This window comes from Dama dama, chromosome 20, assembly GCF_033118175.1.
Source record: "Dama dama isolate Ldn47 chromosome 20, ASM3311817v1, whole genome shotgun sequence".
NCBI lineage: Eukaryota > Metazoa > Chordata > Mammalia > Artiodactyla > Cervidae > Dama > Dama dama.
The window spans coordinates 57,764,749-57,784,145 of NC_083700.1; the positions used below are offsets into that span (position 1 = coordinate 57,764,749).

At 41.2% G+C, this 19,397-nt stretch overlaps 1 protein-coding gene across 1 annotated transcript in view; it reads right to left on the bottom strand.

The window, feature by feature from the left end:
- Positions 1 to 512: 512 nt before the first annotated feature.
- The window catches only part of DNAI3 (dynein axonemal intermediate chain 3), an 83,240-nt gene continuing 64,355 nt past the window's right edge, over positions 513 to 19,397 (bottom strand). The window contains exons 18-23 of the mRNA XM_061121499.1: positions 18,536 to 18,599; positions 10,888 to 11,018; positions 8,916 to 9,120; positions 7,249 to 7,340; positions 5,890 to 6,012; positions 513 to 755 (exon numbers count right to left, since the gene is read on the bottom strand). Coding sequence (XP_060977482.1) covers positions 612 to 755; positions 5,890 to 6,012; positions 7,249 to 7,340; positions 8,916 to 9,120; positions 10,888 to 11,018; positions 18,536 to 18,599 — 759 coding nt within the window. The 3' untranslated portion in view covers positions 513 to 611. The remainder of the gene's footprint in view (positions 756 to 5,889; positions 6,013 to 7,248; positions 7,341 to 8,915; positions 9,121 to 10,887; positions 11,019 to 18,535; positions 18,600 to 19,397) is intronic.

Sequence of the window (19,397 nt, forward strand, 5' to 3'; positions counted from 1 at the left end):
CCTGGGTCAGGAAGATCTCCTGGAGAACAGTATGGTAACCTACTCCAGTATTCTTGTCAGACACAAATAAAGCGACTGAGCACTACTAGTTACACTAACCTTTTATTTCCTAGATAAGCTCAATGTGATCTTCATATGTTACCCTTTTTCAGTGTCTATTTCAGGATTCAATTTACTAATATTTTGTTTAGCTCATGGCCAGATAATCTGTGCAGTGGCCCAGTGGGAGTACTTTGTGGAGATGGGACCAAAAGCAACCTGATAATTAGAAGCAAAGTTTGATTTTCACTTCTGGTCTGGGATCAGGGGTTCTGAATAGATGCTGGCTGAGGACTGAGTGTGGATGTCTCAAGCTCTGTATTACTACAGGAAAATGAAAGCTTCATTATCAACACCTTTTATATTCAGTACAAAGTTTAGTACATATTCAGTCCCAAAACTGAAACAGATCTTATTGCTTAATTTAAAAGTTTTAATTATAGTGAGACAAAAACTTAATATGCACAAGAAAATCTTTTTAATGTTTAGTTTGCTAGTTCACCTTACATAAACAATAATGAGCAAAAAGAAAAGTCCCACAGACCCCCAAAACACCTCTACAGAAAACTTTTCTATATTAATTCCATGTATGACTTTGAATCTTTCACTTTGGTTAGACCTAGATTGCTGAGGATGTTCTTCTCCAGTTCCAAATAACTCTCGTAGTCCATTTTCAACTCAGCCTCCAATTGTTCTTTTGACTTCTGAAACGTTTTCTGGTGGGGAGGAAAAAGCAAGTCATTTGTATAAAACTCTGACAGCTAGAGATACCAAAGGCTAGAGGAGGCTATTTCCTTTTAAGATTTTGATGTGGACTTTTAAAGCCCTTATTGAAGTTGTGACAATGTTGCTTGTGTTTTATGTTTTGGTTTTTTTGGCTGTGAGGCATGTGGGATCTAGCTCCCCAGCCAGAGATAGAACCCCACACCTCCCTCCACTGGAAGGCAAAGTCTAACCACTGGACCACCAGGGAAGTCCCATGGAAGGGACTTCGGTTATTTCTGAAGGGCTGGGCTGGCTGCTATTCTCCAGAAGGGCTTTGTGGGGCGGGGGGCAGGAGGGCGTCTCTTGCAGAGTCAGGGAGAGGGGCTGCTGACCCTGAACAGGAGGGGCACACATCAGCAGAGCAGTGTGTGCAGACTCAAGGTGTCTCCTCGTGGTGGAGCTGATCAAATTTTGTGATGGACTGGATGTGGGCTCTCAGGGGCAGAGGGAATCCAGGCTGGCCTATGAGCTCCTGCCACCGGTAGGGGGAAGAGCATGCTGAGAGGGGAGGGGAAAAACAACAAAGAGCATTTATTCTGCTAATTTACTCTACACCACTTGCTGAATAATCTGAGTCATCTGTTTTGTTCTTTGATCTGTCAATGTTTGCATGAGTACTGTTCTGACTTAGTTAGTATTTTAATTTAATTAGTTAATTAAATTTATTGTAGTATCTGCTAGGGTAGTCATTATGATTTTTAAGATTTTGTTTCTTCTCATCTGTGTCTCCTTTCAGATGAATTTATGATTACTTCATATTGGTATGTCATCCTGTGATTTTTTTTAAAAAAATAATCTTATTTATTTCTTTTTGGCTGTGCCGGGTCTTCATTGCTACACAGGTTTTTCTCTACTTGTGGCAAGTGGGTGCTATTTTCTAGTTGCGGTGGCTTCTCTTGTTGCGGAGCACGGGCTCTAGGGCACATGGGCTTCCGTAGTTGTTGTGTGCAGGCTCAGTAGTTGTGGCGCTGGGGCCCTAGAGCACGGGCTCAAGAGCTGCAGTGCAGGGCTCAGTCGCTCGGTGACATGTGGGATCTTCCCTGACCAGGGGCCGTGCCCGTGTCTCCTGCATTGGCAGGCGGACGCTTTACCACTGGGCCACCACAGAATCCCCCTGTGTTGGTTCTGCTTCTCCTCGTCCTGGCCTCTCCCCACCCTAATGTCTTCCTGGGCCTTCTGATCTCTTGTCACAAAACTCTTGTCTTTGAGGATTTTATCGAGGGCACCACCACCATATTTTATTCTAGTTTCTTGAGAAACTTTTGCAAGAGGCATTTTCTTCTTTTCAGTGTTCACCATGCCTGAAGTTCCCTTCGACTTCCCCTGCTGTATTTGTGCCATATATCTGCTTTTTCCCTCTTTTAATATCTCTGCTTCCTCAGATTCCTCATGTCTAATCACTGTAACCACATTATACCACTGTGAGTATTAAATGAAATATAAAAACATGCCAGGTCCTCAGAATGGTACATGGCACACAGTAAGCACTTAATAGGTGTTAACGACAATAACCAGTTCACAAAAAGAGCGGGACTTGATAGGGTGAGAGTAGAAAGATGTTATTCTCCTAACTTTTGTCCTTTGCCACATTCGTGACAGATTCCGTAGCATTTCCTACCACTTTCAGGTGCTAGGAATAGTGTTATTTTCAGATTATTTGAAGATCCAGCCCAGCCCAGTATTTAAGTGAAGAACTGCAATGCCCGCACTGCAATGCCCCCTGCGCACTTCCACTGGTTGCCTCCACAGGTTGCAGCACTTCGTTTAGAAAGTCCTTTGAGGATCTGATTTGAGCCTAGCCACTTTCAAGTTTCCACCTGACCCCAGGACAACTCACCCCCCTCACTCTGCCATCAGTACAAGTTCTTTGCTCACTGGTCCTCCACTAGTCTATCAGAGCTGTTCAAGCCAACCTCCTGCTTGCAGACTTTCCAGCCATAGGAGTCAGGTCCCTGTCCCTGGGTTTCCTGTATTTTCCCTGGACAGTCTGCTCTGGTCCCTTGACAGTTCCTGGCCCTTGGATTTCTGTGGCTCACCGAGCCTCCCGCCAAGGGTATGAGGCCAATTGTCCATCCTCACCAGTAACCTGTCTCCAGCAGACCTTCCCTTGAAGGTCTCCTCGCAGAGTCTGGGTGGTATTGCAGGAGTAGGAATGGGGGATACACAGCCCTCCAATGCTTCTCTACAAAAAAAAAACAAAAAACCTCTCTTCCAACCTCTTTCCCCATAACTCTTGCCTCCCTTGTGCAGCCTGGAGTGTGGGTCATTGACTAAGGGCTGCAGAATTGTTTTGAATTCTGAATGAATCACATGGAAACTACTGCTTGTTTTCTGCTTTGGGTCTCCAGCTGAAATTCCAGTTAAGAAAATTCCCATTTTGTGTGCTGTTAGAGCTGTAATTACTATTATTTTTCAATAAGTGAGTGGTATCCAGATTCAATGTTTGCCAAGAGACAGGTATATGATTAACCTCATATCTATGGGTTGAAGTGCATAGCCTAATCTTTGCCAGCTGAGGGGGGCGCTCAAGAAGACCGGCCTTGCTGGACGGATGTGTGATTATCCCCTGCCGTCTGTAATAACACTGATAGTGGACACATTAGCACTTCCCATCTGTCAGTTACTGGCTAAGTGCTGTAAATATTTAACTCATTTAATCCCCACGGCAATTGTCTGAGGCTGTTACACTTTGTTCCCGTTTCTCCTATCATCAGCCATTGCTTGTAAGGAGATACTTCTGATGAACATTAGCTGTTTTTCCTTGGTGACTCTATTCACGTTCTAAATGTAACAGACGAGCCCCTTTAAATGTATTCATTTATCCACAGTCTAGTTCCAGAGAAAACTTGAGACGTGGATGCTCTACTTTAAGGAGGGTACTATGTCAGATGGAAATGAAGTTACAAGAAGGAGGTGGAAAAGTTTTGGAAGCGAGTTCCAAGTTGTAATGATTATTACAATATTCGAGTGTTTTAAAAGTACTTCACATACAAATTATTATTATCTCATATGGATAATTAGCTGTCACTGTGCTATTTAAACACTCCTAGGGGCTTCCCTGGTGGCTCAGTGGTAAAGAATCTTCCAGTCAACGCAGGAGACACGGGTTCATCCCTAGTCCAGGAAGATCCCACATGCTGTGGGGCAACTAAACCTGTGTGCCACAACTATGGAGCCTGCGCTCTGGAGCCCAGGAACCGCAACTATTGAAGCCCTGGTGCCCTAGAGCCTATGCTCCACAACAAGAGAAGCCACTGCAATGAGAAGCCCACACACTGCAACTAGAGGGTAGCCCCAGCTCTCTGCAATTAGGGAAAAGCCTGAGCAACAATGAAGACCGAGCATAGCCCTCCCCAGATTTTTTAATAAATAAAGTAAAATTATAAAAAATAAGTAAGTAAACACTCCTAGTAATTGTGGATGATTGCTGGTCTGGGGAAAGGTGGCAGGTAATCTCCCATGGCAGAAGTTCATCCAGTGTTCATGATCGTGTAAAAGAACAGACCAAGACCATTTTTTTTGTAGTACACAAGGTCAATTAATTGGCTTTTTTTATACCTCATCACCACTAAACAATGTTTTGAAATGATGCCTCTTCTGCTTTTGTTGCACTAATTTGTATCTAACAGTATGATAATGTTAATCTATTTGCTAATGCAATACATGAAAATATTTCCATGTGCCTGTGTTTTTAATTGAGACCTAGGGTCTCACATGAGTAATTACATTGGGGGAGGCTATATATTTGGCTATAAGGAAACAGCAGGCAGTGATGAAATCATTGGTGCCAAAAGGGCAAGGAAGGGAATAAGCAAAAGACAAGCAGAAATATGGACTGAGATGACCTCAAGTGAGAAAGAAAGAAGAGCTGAATTCACAGACTACTTAAAGCCCCCAATTCCACTGGTCAAGGGAAGACCAACAAAGTAAAATCACATCAGAGAGATTGAGAAAGAGGAGGGTAGGGACTTCAGAGCTTTAGGTTCCTTTTTGGTAGAGTTTAAGAAGGATGTGTCCTACACCAAATTATCCTCAATCGCAAATTTCACAGTTCTAGTCTATTACAGTAAAATTTATATCTATTCACTCATCTGTCTCTATATACTGTGCTGTGTGGTGTTAAACTGCTTCAGTCCTGTCTGAATCTTTGTGACCCCATGGACCATAGCCCACCAGGAGACCGTAACACACCAAGAATACTAGAGTGGCTTGCCACGCCCTCTTCCAGGGGATCTTCCAGACCCAGGGATAGAGCCCATGTGCCTTACCTCTCCTGCACTGGCAGGTGGGTTCTGAGCCCCAGTGGCTCAGGGGGAAAGAATCCACCTGCAGTTCAGGAGACTCAGGAGACAAAGTTTCCATCTCTGGGTTGGGAAGATCCCCTGGAGGAGGAAATGACAACCCACTCCAGTATTCTTGCCTAGAGAATCCCATGGACAGAGAGACCTGGTGGGCTATAGTCCATGGCGTCACTAAGAGTCAGATGGGGCTGAGCAACAACTAGTAGCCACTATGCCCTCTATATACTAGCTCCCACTTAATGACAGTTTATTATTTGTCAGGTTACCTAACTGAAATCCCCACAGTAATCTTAAAAGGTTGTTACTAGTATTCCCATTTTAAAAACAAGAGAACCAAAACTCAGCAAAGATGCAAACCTTGCTCTAGATCTCACAGCTAGTAAGTGGTAGACATGAGATGTGAGCCCACATGTTCTAATTCACATTCCACTCTTTTTTACACTGTTTTAATGCATTATTCACTAAATGTTAAGTTTCTATGAAATGAAAGCATTCAAATTTTGAATCTCTGTATCCATATTGGTATTTAGATACCACCAAATCTAAAGGACTTTGAAATATAGAAAATTTCAGAAACTAAATTGGATAGAATCTCACTAGGTGTCCAATTGGTAGTTTGACTCACACTAAGCTAGGAAATCAGAGAACTGCCCTCTTGACTCCCATGAGAACAAGAGAAGAATTTAAAAAGGTATATTTTTTCTTTTGAATCTGTGGAATAAGCCAAACAAATATAATACTAGTGTTAGAGGAAAGCAATTTTGGTTTCTGAAATTTAACTTACGACTTTTTTCTTCTCCAGTTCCAGCTCCATTTCTTTCCTTTCCTGTTCACGAATATTTTTGCGCTGTTCTACATATTCCAGATGTTTCACTTCTCTTTCAAAGTAGTGGCTTATACTTGATACCTGTTAGAAATACAGGCCCATGAGAGGGGGGCTCACACAGAAGGCCCCATGTTCTTGGCAAGGCTCAGGAAGAATGTCTGCTGCTTGTAAGTTATTAGCTAGATTGCCTGCTTTGGGACAAGGCCCAAAGCCCATTACCAGAGGAGCTAATTCGTGGGCTACTGGGCTAAGGTTTAGGGACCTGCGAATTGGGGGATGGCAGAAAAGGAGTGGGACTGGAAGGAGAGAGCTGCAAAAAATTGCAATTTTGTAAGAGAAATATCCTCTTTTCCCTCCTTTCTCTCCTTCTCACTTTTAAGACTGAGGGAAGTTTTGCATCATCAGTCAAACTTGGAAAACCCAGACGAGGATGTCAGTGGAAACCCTAAAGGAGCTGGAAGCAGAGTTGAGTTCCTGGTCCCCTGGAGAGCTTAGCATGTGTGGGCAGAAGAATAGAAGCAGGGAAGGCATCAGAGACCTTGGGCAAGGTGACCAAAGAAGGGAGAGTTTTTTGCCTGCAAGTAACTAGGTTGACGTTGTTGGAACTTGCAACAGATTGCAATCTATATATTTAATGTTTGCTGTATCCATATTTATGTACTATTTATTGATCTTCTTTTTATACCATAACTATTAACACTGCTTGAAATGAAACCCCTGGCTGGTATGCATGGAGGGGCAGAACACTGCCACTTCAGACCTGCAGTACACCTTGGTGCCTGCAGTACATCAAGCTGAGGAAGGATGAATGGAGGCCGGCAATGGAGAGATGCATAAAAATGTCAGCTGGGTCCTCTGGGAAGGGTGTATCACCAAAATAAGGGTCCCATGCTTTTGGCTTACAATCTGAAAATAACTTCTTATGATTATGAATCCCCAAATCAATTCTTCTCTGAATCTGGGCTTCATTTACTTGGCCTTTCTTTCATTGCATGCTTTTTTTCCCCTCTAGCTTTAAGCCATTTATCTCATACAACAGGAATACATCCCCTCATTATTTTATTTTATATTGGAGCATAGTTGATTAACAATGTCATGTTACTTTCAGATGCATAGCAAAGTATTTCAGCTACACATATACATATATTTATTCTTTTTCAAATTCTTTTCCCATTTAGGTTAACATCCCCTTATTTTTGACTGCATGATTCTTTTATTTTCTTATAGAGCAAAAATACTGGTATTTCTGAAGATAGTTCTAAAACATGTCTCAGCAGTATCTGATCACATAAATCCTCAAAGCCAAAAGTTACTAACCTCATTGGTTGAAGGGTGACTTAATGTCCAAGGAATTTCCAATATATGCAGTGTTCCATAATAATCAGCTATGGCTATAAACTGCTGCTTAGCTGAAAGTTTCAAAAAATGGGGAGAAAAAACAGCTCTGCAATCAGAAAGTCATCTTAGAGGTTAAATACATACTGCATTTTTGCTTTGTGGTTTCCCAAAGGACCTGTTGTGGTTACAATAATCTTGGCATCTTCATCAGACCTTCACAACTGGAGATCATAATAACACACGAAAGACAATTTTTCCAGTTGGTGAAATGAAGGCTGAGACCCTGAGCCTTCCTCAGCCACCCTGCTCATCCCCAATCATGTTTTCTTAGCCTCTACTTAAGGACTCTGACTCCCAGGTGAGGTTGACCCTCTCTGACTGGATCCATGGCAGATTTGAGAAGGAAGCAGGTACAACACATGGAAGATTTTCACAGAAAAATCATGATGCCAATTTTCACCAGGCAGTAAGGGCTAAAGGATGCCATTATCCAGATGAATTTCAAATACAGCCAAAACCAGTTTTCTTATTACAGAAACCAATTGCTCCTTTTGGTCATTTTGAATGGATATAAAACACAAGCGTATTTGAGAATTTTAATTTCTTATCTCAACATTTTTCTCCTCCTTTTCAGAAGGTCTGGTTCACATTGCTAAATCCTAGAATCGTAATCCCTGTAGGTATGCAAAAGCAATGTTTTGCAGCAAATACGGGAAAACACATTTTCGTGACACATACAGTCAGGTAGTAGCCAGACTCTGACACCCTAGAAATCCTGAAGACTGTGTTTCTAAACCTCATGTTTCTCCTGAGAAAATGACAATTTTATGCCTGTGCATCTCTGGAAACAAAGGGAAACTTCTTTTAAATGAGGCAAAGTATATACTTTATATAAGTATAAAGTATACTTATATATATATATAATATATAAATACTAAATATAAGTATATATATAAGTACATATACTATATATATAAAAAGAATATAAGTATATACTAAGTATATACTTAGTCTGGGTAGAAAGTATTACTTGGGTGAAATAGAGAAACTGAGATAAAGGATCTAAATTACTTTTCTATTGACATGTTCTTGAATTTCTGCTTGCTCTGTTATGCATTATTTTTTCCTCACTGTTAGTTCAAAAGTTATAGTTTAAACAGATATATGACCTCACAGAGTCACTGAGATTTCATGAAAAGAACTACTTGATATTATCCAGGGGAAAGCCATAAAAGTGATAAAATATTGAAAATTTGTGACATAAAAGAAGATTAAAGATACAGAACTTATTCTATTTGAAAAAGAAGCAGCAAAAGGTAGCAAGGATTTAGGGCTCACCCTGTGATTTAGGGACCCAGAGAGGGTGACAAGGATGCTTTTCATTGTGTGGTTCAAAATCAGCCCCTGCCTGACATACTAAAATGTGTCTCAGAAATAACTGATGAAGAAACTAGTGAAACTCAGGTTGTAACCAAAATTTGAGTAGAAGAGGGAAGGGAAAGGAAGTGCCGTGATGGGAAGGGAGGTGGTGGGATGGGGAGAAAAAACTTGAGAAGCAACTTCAGAGGCTTTCCAGATGAATGTCAAAATGTCCCTCGCCCAAAAAAGGCAAAATGACTTTGCTCCTTTAATCAGAGTTAACATACCAGAAAAGGTCCAGGGTTTGATGTACATGATCATGGTTATACAGATGTTTTGGGACTGGGCTGGTTCATGAGTTTTCTCAAGAAGGTCCCAGATGTCGACGTAACCATCTTCTCGGCCAATGTAGAAGACTCCAGGCCGGGTCAGGGACCAGTGCCCTGAGGTGTACCTTTTTGGCGCACAGCATGACTGAAGGAGGGGTCCGGTCTAAAATTAAAAACAAAAGTTTTTGTCATTATCTGAGGGATATTCACAAGGCTTTTTGTTTTTAGAATAAAACTCAGATAGCTATGATCATATAACAGCAGAATTATGCCTACTCAGAAGTCTTCTTTGTTTTCCTTATAGGGTTTTTATATATGCCAGCTCTTTTCTTTCTTGTATATTTTTACAGCAGTTTTTTCTTATTTTAGTGACTTTTTAGAAAAGATCAAATTTTCTAATTGAGCTACTGATGGTTCTAGCTCAACTGTTCCTAAAGCCCATTGCTATTTGTTTGGAGACTGGTGGACACTGGATGAGTAAAGATTATAAGATTATAAATTATAGATTGTAAGATTATAAATTTTGCTTATATCTTTATTTTCCTGTCAGGTGCCTACTCACCATGGAAACAGCGCTGGTATTCAGGAAAAGGAATGAACAGTCAGTTATGTGAGCTGCATTCAGTAGTTTAGGAATATTTGGGGGAGAGATTTTGGACCACCAATGCAACATAATAAGATCATTTCTCTTCTCTGCTGTGGGGTACTTTGCCTTCTTCGGGGGGTTTTCATAGAGACCGAAGATCAAAATGCATTCATTCTCTTCCCTCCATCATGCTCTACCTGGCAACCAGGTGGACCCCTTTACCTACTTATATCTTCCGGGACTAACCTAAGCTATGGAGCTGCCTCCTACCCTCCCAAACATGCAAACAAAGGCTTCTTGTGGGGAACAAACATCCCTAATTCATGGACTCCTTACAGGAGACACTCCAATCTTGCTCAGTTACTTCAGCTTCTGTGGATAACCAGGCTCTTGACCCAAGTCATTGGACAATCTTGGCTTAATTTCTTTTTTCTTTAACTGAAAAACTAATACTTGCTTGTTGTAAAGAAAAAAAAATCATACCAAAGTACATTGGTACGAAGTAGAAGTCCTTTTCTGGAAGGACACTTAAGGAGATCCCAACTTTTTTCAATGACAAACTTGTACATATATCACACACAATTTTTTTGAGTATTCATGTAAGTTAGGGTCCCAGAAATAAAAGGGAAAAGTGTTAGGTCAAAAAATATATATATAACAGATGTGAAACTCATATATATATATATATATATATATATATTTTTTTTTTTTTTCCTCCAGATTTTGATAATTCTCTTAAGTAGCTCATGAAAGGGACACATCATACTGATTTTCCCACATTCCTGCTTCACTCAATTTTACCAATCTTTCTAGGTTTTGGCAGTTTAGCTTCTGACTATCTGGATCCAGGCCCTGTCCTAAATCCTGACCATCACATTCTTGGCACTGCCTCATCCTGACCTCTGCATATCTCTGTCTGCCTGGTGATAGATCCCTTAGATTTCTTACTTCCACTTTCTGGTGACAAGTTGCCTAGTGCAGGAGCAAAGATGATAGACCCATTGCTTCTCCTTGGGCTTCATACAAATCCCATCTGGTATTTTAAGGGGAGAGGAAAAACATAAACCAAGTGAACAGCTCATAACATATATTTAGAAGAAAACACTGGTTTCAGAGAACAAAAGACTTGTAAATGTTTCCTGCCCCCAGGGAAGAAAAGCAAATGGTTGTGTTTTCCAAAGGCTTGTATTGGTTCTGCTGACAGGCTGGGGCCCAGGCCATCTGTTCCAATATTTCTAAAAAGCGTCCCAAAGGCATTTTATGTCAGAACAGTCTGTTGTTCCAATTGTTTTTCTCTATAATAAAGGACCACACACCTACTCCTCCATTTTGCAGGCAACTTACCATAATACCTTCTTTCCAGATGGCCACGTTCCAACCCCCAACAGTGAGGATAATGTCCTTGTAGAAAGGTGACCTCTGAACGGTGTGGACAGCTCCATCATGGACTGTGTAGAGGCTCACGGGCTTCTTTGCTGTTGGAGTGGAAAAGGCCATTTCATCTTTCATAACACTGTTTACATTCCTACAATGAAGAATGGGCAGATCTCCAATGGACAGATAGGTCCCGATTAATGAGGTCAGAGAGTGGAGAACCAGAGGTCAGTTGGGGTGAATCAGTCTGTCAAGGGACAGCTCCTCCTCTTTTTATGGAAAGTCCAGGGAAATTCCCATCAAAGCCACTTTGCAGGCTCAAAGGAACACTTTCCATTCTTCTTCATCTACTCATTTAGTAATTCATCACTTAGTCAGTGTTATAGATTGTTAGTCAATAAATATTTGTGGATTGTTTATAAGTACCAGGTACTATGGATGGCTGGGTAAACAATGGTTAATAAACAAACATGATCTGCCCTCTCATAACTTAAAATCCAGTGGAAAGACAGATACTCCACAAACAAGTCCCAAGGTATATAATAAGAAAATGTGAAATGTATTATGAAGGAAAAAATATCACAAGAAAAAATAACAAGGGACATTTGTAATTTAGACTGAATGGTCAGGAAAGGATTCTCTGAAGGTGAGTCATTTAGGCCTGAGTTTGGCACGGGAAGATTTTAGTGTGAAGTAGCATTCCAGACAGAAGGAATAATACACAACAGAGTCCTGGGAAGTGTTTAGAGCATCTATAATTTTGAGGAAGGCAATAGAACTGGAGTCTGATAATCCAGAAAGTGAAGAGAAACTAAAGAGCCTCTTGATGAAGGTGAAAGAAGAGAGTGAAAAGGCTGGCTTAAAACTCAACATTCAAAAAACGAAGATCATGGCATTCAGTCCCATCACTTCATGGCAAATAGGTGTGGAAAAAATGGAAACAGTGACAGACTTTTTCTTGGACTACAAAATCACTGCAGACCATGACTGTGGCCATGAAATTAAAAGACGCTTGCTCCTTAGAAGGAAAGCTATGACAAACATAGACAGTATATTAAAAAACAGAGATATCACTTTGCTGATAAAGGTCCATCTAATCAAAGCTATGATTTTTCCATTAGTCATGTACGGATGTGAGAGTTGGACCATAAAGAAGGCTGAACGCTGAAGAATTGATGCTTTCAAACTGTGGTGCTGGAGAAGACTTTTGAGAGTCCCTTGGACAGCAAGGAGATCAAACCAGTCAGTCCTAAAGGAAATCAATCCTGAATATTTGTTGGAAGGACTGATACTGAAGCTAAAGCTCCAGTACTTTGGCCACCTGATGTGAAGAGCTGACTCATTGGAAAAGACTCTGATGCTGGGAAAGATTGAAAGCAGGAGGAAAAGAGGGTGTCAGAGGATGAGATGGTTGGATGGCATCACCAACTCAATGGACATGAGTTTGAGCGAACTCCAGGAGATAGTGAAGAATAGGGAAGCCTGGCATGCTACAGTCCACAGGGTCACAAAGAGTTGGACACAACTGAGCAACTGAACAACAACAATTGATAATCCCAGGGTGAAACATAGGAAGCAAATGAAGACCTGGTGAGTCCAGGTGCTGCCCAGAGCCTTATTAGGAAAAGCATTTAGATTACAGTCTACGTATAATGTGATTTAATGAGTCCTTTAGGGCTAGAAGATGATCTGATTGATATATGAAACGATTCTCTGACTGCTATGGGAAGAATAGAGCAGAGGAGATAAAAGCAAAGAGGGGACACTATGGGAGGTGATTGCTGCAGTTATGGCGAGAAAGGATGGTGACTTGAATGAAGATGCAAGGGAGGAGTGGATAATCAAGAAATATTTGTGAGCTAGAGTTGACAGGAGGGGTGAAAGAGATGAAGTGCTGAGAATGACAGCCAGGTTTCTGGTAAGAGCAACAGGCTCATTGTACTTTCCATTTATTGCCACTGGGAAGACTAGAGGATGAGCTGATTTGGATATTAAATGATGACCTCCCCTTTGTCTCTGTCCTGGGCACCAGGGTACTCCTGCTCCCCTGGTCTGTCTCCTCCGCTGTGGCTTGGTTTCCTCTCCCCCGGCCTGGCTTTGGAGCCAGCTGCTCCTCCCGCCTTGCTGCCCACACCCACAAGTCCCAGGGATGGCCCTAAAAATATGTGCCTGTCTAGGTCAAACTACAGTGTGTGGCTGCTTTGTACTGAAACCACCAACTTACTCTGAATCTCAACATAATAATAACTATGTGAAGGTTCGATTTTTTTTTCTCTCAGAACACCAACGTAACATTAAGCAGAATATCTTAACGTTATTAAGATAATAATAATATTTCAAAAAGCTGACACAATGTCAAAGAGATTTTTGTCCATTCATGTTCACAGAAGCATTATTTGCAATACTGAAAAGGTAGAAGCAACCCAAATGTCCATTAATGGATGAATGGATAAGCAGAATGTGGTATACCCATAAAATGGAGTATTATTCATCCTTTAAAAGCAAGGGAATTCTGACATATGTTGCAACATGAATGAAAATTGACTATATTATTTTAAGGGAAATAAGCCAGTCACAAAGAGGCAAATACAGTATGATTCCACTGACATGAGGTACTTATGACAGTCACATTCATAGGGATAGAAAGTATAAAGGTGGTGGCCAGGGGCTGAGAGGAAAGAGGAGTGGGAGCTAGTGTTTAACCAGAACAGAGTTTCAGTTCCACAAGATGAAAAGAGCCTGGAGACCAGCTGCACAACAGTGTATATAAACTTGACACCATGGAACTATACTGAAAAAATGGTTAACATGTTAAATTTCTTGTTTATGTATAATTTTATCTCAATTTAAAAATTATTTGAAAAACCTTATAAAGTATAAATTTAACTGTAGCTCTTCTAAGTTAAAAACAAACAAACAAAAAGGCCAGTTTTCCTCTAACCAAAGCTCCATCTTGAAGACAGCAGAGAAGACTTATTTCTAAGGCCATCTTGAAGTGATCTGGAAGATTCCTGGGAAGGCAGGAGATCCCTGGAAACCAGCAGCTTTCTTCTTGCTGATGCTGTATTCCTAGATCCTGGTTTTGTCCTTGTTGAGCTGGGATTTCCTATACCATCTCACTCTGTGAACAGGGCTATCCAGGAGTCTAGAAGCCCTCTGCAAGATTTAATGATCACCAGTGATAGGAATATAGATAACCATCAAGGTTGGTGCTTTATTTTTTTTTTCCAGTTTTTTTTTTTTTAATCACAGTTTTTTTCTTTCATTTATTTTTATTAGTTGGAGGCTAATTACTTTACAATATTGTAGTGGTTTTTGCCATACATTGACATGAAGGTTGGTGCTTTAACATGTTGAATGTTCTCGGCCCATATAGCTTTTCCTTCCTTTTGTCCTTTGAAAGACCTTAGTGCCATTCAGCAGTAAATGGAGCTGGCCTTAAGTTATTCAATGAAATGCCAGAGCCCCAGTCAGGTAAGAAACTTAAACAAATAAAACAGTAGTTCCCAGAGTCATTATCTAAAGAAGGATTTAGCATCCTGGTGGGGTTAAGCACAGACAGGTTAAGGGGTTCAAATCCACAGTGTTGCTGTGAGAATTAAATGAGTTAATCCATGGCAAGTACTGGGAAGAGTGTCTGACACATGACATGTGCCAACTTGTGAGTTGAGTACATGAGATGATTATGTCAACTGTCATCATCATCAAATACATCAGCCTGTATTTCTTGGGTCATCTGGAAGCCTTGTTTGATTATGACTTCTTCATCACACATAGCTCAGGCAGGGTAATCCATCTTTCAGAAGTTTCTTCTCAGAAGAAGAAACTCTCCTTCTTGCCTTGCATATTTTAACTTGGGGCAGATCAAGAGAAAATGGGTCCTAGTAATTGCCTCATCTTCACTCAGGAAATGTCCATGCTCTTTATGAATGCCATTGGGCTGGTAATTCCCAAGGAAAACACTGCCAGTTCACAGAATGTAAGGCGTGCAATTTACAGTTCAGCACCTCTACACATTGACAGTGCCTGAACGTCAACCATTATCTAATGGGAATAAGTGTCATTTGACTTTCCATGTTGCAAAATCCTTGGTTGGTAATTTTAAAGTATTAAAGTAAGAAGATGATTTTAAAATGCCCTTTAAGTAGGTGGTTAGAGCTCTATTTCTCTCTTTTTTTGGGGAATGAACTAAATGCCAAGAAATTAAAAGCAATTTCTCTTTTACTTTTCCACTCATGTCCCACTGGTCACAAAAGCCCTGGCATGTTTCTCTCTAAATCTCTCCCTCTTGAATTTCTTCTTCTGTCCATCCTCATCACCCTGCCTGCACATCAGTCCTCTCCATTCCTCATCTAGGCTATTGCAACTGGTCATCCTGCTTCCATTAGAAGACCCACCAATAAATTAATCCAACCCCTGCTCTCCTGACAGAGTGACTTTCTGATCATATTAATGGTACTAGGATGAGGTCCATGGCTTAGTGAGGCACTCAAGGCTCTTTGCCATCTAGACCCAAACGTCCTTCCTGGAGCCCTTCCTGCTGCTGTCGTCCTCTCCACTGCTATGCTTCGGCCAGGAGGGCTCCCTGTTTCCTGCTTGTCCACTGCTCTTCTGAGTTTCTGTGTTCTCGCATTTGTTCCTCTTTCTACCTGGAATGTCTTTCTCCATCTGAAAATTTGAAATCTACCCTTTAAGACCCAGCTCAACTGTATCTCTCTATGGTGGGGCCTTTTCTATTTTTTTTTTCAAGCTTTTTATTTTGTATTCTGGTATAGTCAATTAGGGCTTCCCCAGTGGCTCGGCAGAAAAGAATCTGCCTGCAATGCAGGAGATACAGATGATGCAGGTTTCATCCCTGGGAGCTTGGGAAGCTCCCCTGTAGAAGGAAATGGCAATCTACTCTAGTATTCTTGCCAGGAAAATTCCATGGTCAGAGGAGCCTGGCAGGCTGTGGTCCAAGGGGTCACAAGAGTCGGACTCAACTGAAGTGACTGAGCATGCATAGCCAATTAACAAACAATGTTGCAACAGTTTTAGTGAACAGCAAAGGGAACCAGCCATACATACACATCTATCTGTTCTCCCCCAAACTCCCTGTAGGGCCTTTTCTTAACCAACCAAGAGAGTTGGTCCCTTTGTGGGATTCCATGTCACTCTGTGTTTGCTGCCAGCCACAGCACCAATGACAGGGTGATGTCATCATTCGTTTATGTGGCTGACTTCCAATAAATCAGCGATCTCCTTTGGGGGAGAAATTATCTTGTTTATCTTTGTATCCCTAGTGCCTGGCACATAGTAGATTCTCAGTAATGATGTGATGAATGAATGAAAGTAAGAACAAACATCAAAGAGGTATAAACATAAAGCTTTTGGTTTTTAAGTTTATTGTCACTGGCTCTGTAGATGGAATACGATTCATTTAAAATAAATAGCTCAACCTGTTTGCCACGGGCTACCTTAAAAGCAGTTTAGGGTAAGCCTCCAAGAAAATCTGAGACCAGGAGGAACCCATGTCCATCTGTGTACAACCAAGTCACAGTGTCACAAAATGAGTCACTGCCTCAGCTTGTATCCCAGGGGTGTGGAGGAGACTGTTATCATGTACTAGTGTGCCTGGCCTGCAGCACATGCCCTACTAACATTCATGAATTAGTAAATAAATAGAAACAGAATCAGCCTAAAAGTAGTTAAATGTAATTCACTATGTTATATTATACTCAGTATATAATGTTGAATTCAACCTTAAATCATGGACTTGAAAATGACTGGAAAATGGGAAATCAGTCTCGGTTCTACATGCACTTGACTCTTTTTTAAGTCATATCCAATCCTCTCTCAATGCCCCACTCTTATTAATAACACATATTTAGGTCTCTAGGCAGGAGACTTGTGTAAGAAAAGCAGGAACGCCTTTGTTTCCAGATGAAAATGACCACCCTGGAGGCAATGCTGATGAAGCTGATTTCACAGGTCTAAGGCAGACACTAGCCTGTAGAACCAGACTCAGAAGTGAAGATTAAGTTTAAGGCGGAGATTTGAGCCCCAACAGCTGTCCCCTGCAGGCAGTAGCTCTGACCTCTGGACCTCAATCACTCGCACATAGGTCCATCTGCTCCAGCCACCCACAGGACTGACTAGCCCCCCTTCTGCAAACCAAGCCTCATTGCTTCTTCTCACTCCTCCACAGGGTTCAAGTGGTTCCAGGAGCTGCCTCTTCCTTATCTCATGGTTATTCCATATTCTGAAAAGTAGGTCAAATATATGCTTATGCCATGATAAAATCCAAAGCATTAAAGCAAGTGGTTGTAATCGTAGTGTGCCCCAAGGCTCTGAACTTTGATGGGGGAACTTTGCTTATTAGCGGTGGTGGTTTAGTCGCTAAGACATGTCCAACCGTTGCGACCCCATGAACTGTAGCCTGCCATGCTCCTCGGTCCGTGGGCTTTCCCAGGCAAGAATACTGGAGTGGGTTGCCATTTCCTTCTCCAGGGGATCTTCCCAACCCAGGGATTGAACCAGTCCCCTGCGTCTCCTGCATTTGGCAGGTGGATTCTTGAGCCAGCAGGGAAGGCTGAATCATTGACTCTGATTCTTGTTCATACCTGGGTGTGACCCTCATACCTCTGTTCAGCTGCCCAGAGTCCGGGCCTAGGATCAGGGGAACACATGGACACCACTAGTCCCAGCCCCTAGAGTTACTTCTCCCTTACAGTACTGAGGTCTTCAAGATTATGGTGAATTTAGCTTATAATTTCACCTTGACTCAGATTTTCCACACTGCTGAGCTACTGGGTTGTTGAAGTATTGAAACAGCATTGTTGTTTTAAAATTGAATTGTCCAAGCATCTCCATAATTTAAGCACCAACAAATTAGTGCTCCTCAAATTCTGGTGTGAAAACAAATCACCTGGAGAATTTTATTAAAATCTGTATTTAGATTCAGTAGGCCTGGGGTAGCATCCTGTTTTTCTAACAAGCTCCTAGGTGACAATGGTGTGGCTTATCTGAAACCCTCACTTTAATAGCAAGTGTAGGGTCAGAACCTTACATGCCTTCCCTCCCGTAAGGCAGGCCAGGGCTCCTCAGTGCTTTGGAAAAAAGAAATAGCTTATTAATAATGGAGCAATCATCAAAACTTACTCATAGGATAAATCTAGAACATTTATACAGATGAAGCTGTCAGAAACAAATATCATATATTAACGCATATATATGGAATCTAGAAAGACAGTACTGATCAACCTATTTGCAGGGCAGCAATGGAGACACAGACATAGAGAACAGACTTATGGACATGGGGGAGGGGGGAGGAAGAAGAGGGTGGGATGTTTGGAGAGAATAACATGGAAACATGTACATTTCCATATGTAAAATAGGTAGCCAATGAGAATTTGCTGTGTGACTCTTTAACAACCTAGATGGGAAGGATGGGGAGGGAGGTGCAAGGGAGGTTCAAGAGGGAAGGGACATAGGCATACCTATGGCTGATTCATGTTGATGTTTGGCAGAAACAACACAATATTGTTGACCAATTATCTTTCAATTAAAAATAAATGAATTGAATTATTGAAAAATTATAGGAAACATATAGAAACAATAAAGAAGGAAAAAACCTTACCCATAAATCGGCCAGTTTCAGGGTCTCTTTCCATTTTCCAATCTGTGTATATCACTTCACCTTCCTAAAAACACGACAGGTTCCCGATGAGTACACTGACAACTTAAGAGACAAAAAAACCTCACATTCATGTGCTAAGACTGATTGTAACCCAAACACAAAGCAGCAGGTTGATTTAATCAAATGACAATTTGGTGCAGTGAGGGTGACAGGGAAAGGTTCAAAAATGATTACTTGATTTTTCTGGAATTGAGCTGCAGGAGTTGCTTGTATATTTTTGAGATTAGTCCTTTGTCTGTTTCTTCATTTGCTATTATTTTCTCCCAATCTGAGGGCTGTCTTTTCACCTTACTTATAGTTTCCTTTGTAGTGCAAAAGCTTTTAAGTTTCATTAGGTCCCATTTGTTTAGTTTTGCTTTTATTTCCAATATTCTGGGAGGTGGGTCATAGAGGATCTTGCTTTGATTTATGTCGGAGAGTGTTTTGCCTATGTTCTCCTCTAGGAGTTTTATAGTTTCTGGTCTTACATTTAGATCTTTAATCCATTTTGAGTTTATTTTTGTGTATGGTGTTAGAAAGTGTTCTAGTTTCATTCTTTTACAAGTGGTTGACCAGTTTTCCCAGCACCACTTGTTAAAGAGGTTGTCTTTTTTCCATTGTATATCCTTGCCTCCTTTGTCAAAGATAAGGTGTCCATAGGTTCGTGGATTTATCTCTGGGCTTTCTATTCTGTTCCATTGATCTATATTTCTGTCTTTGTGCCAGTACCATACTGTCTTGATGACTGTGGCTTTGTAGTAGAGTCTGAAGTCAGGCAGGTTGATTCCTCCAGTTCCATTCTTCTTTCTCAAGATTACTTTGG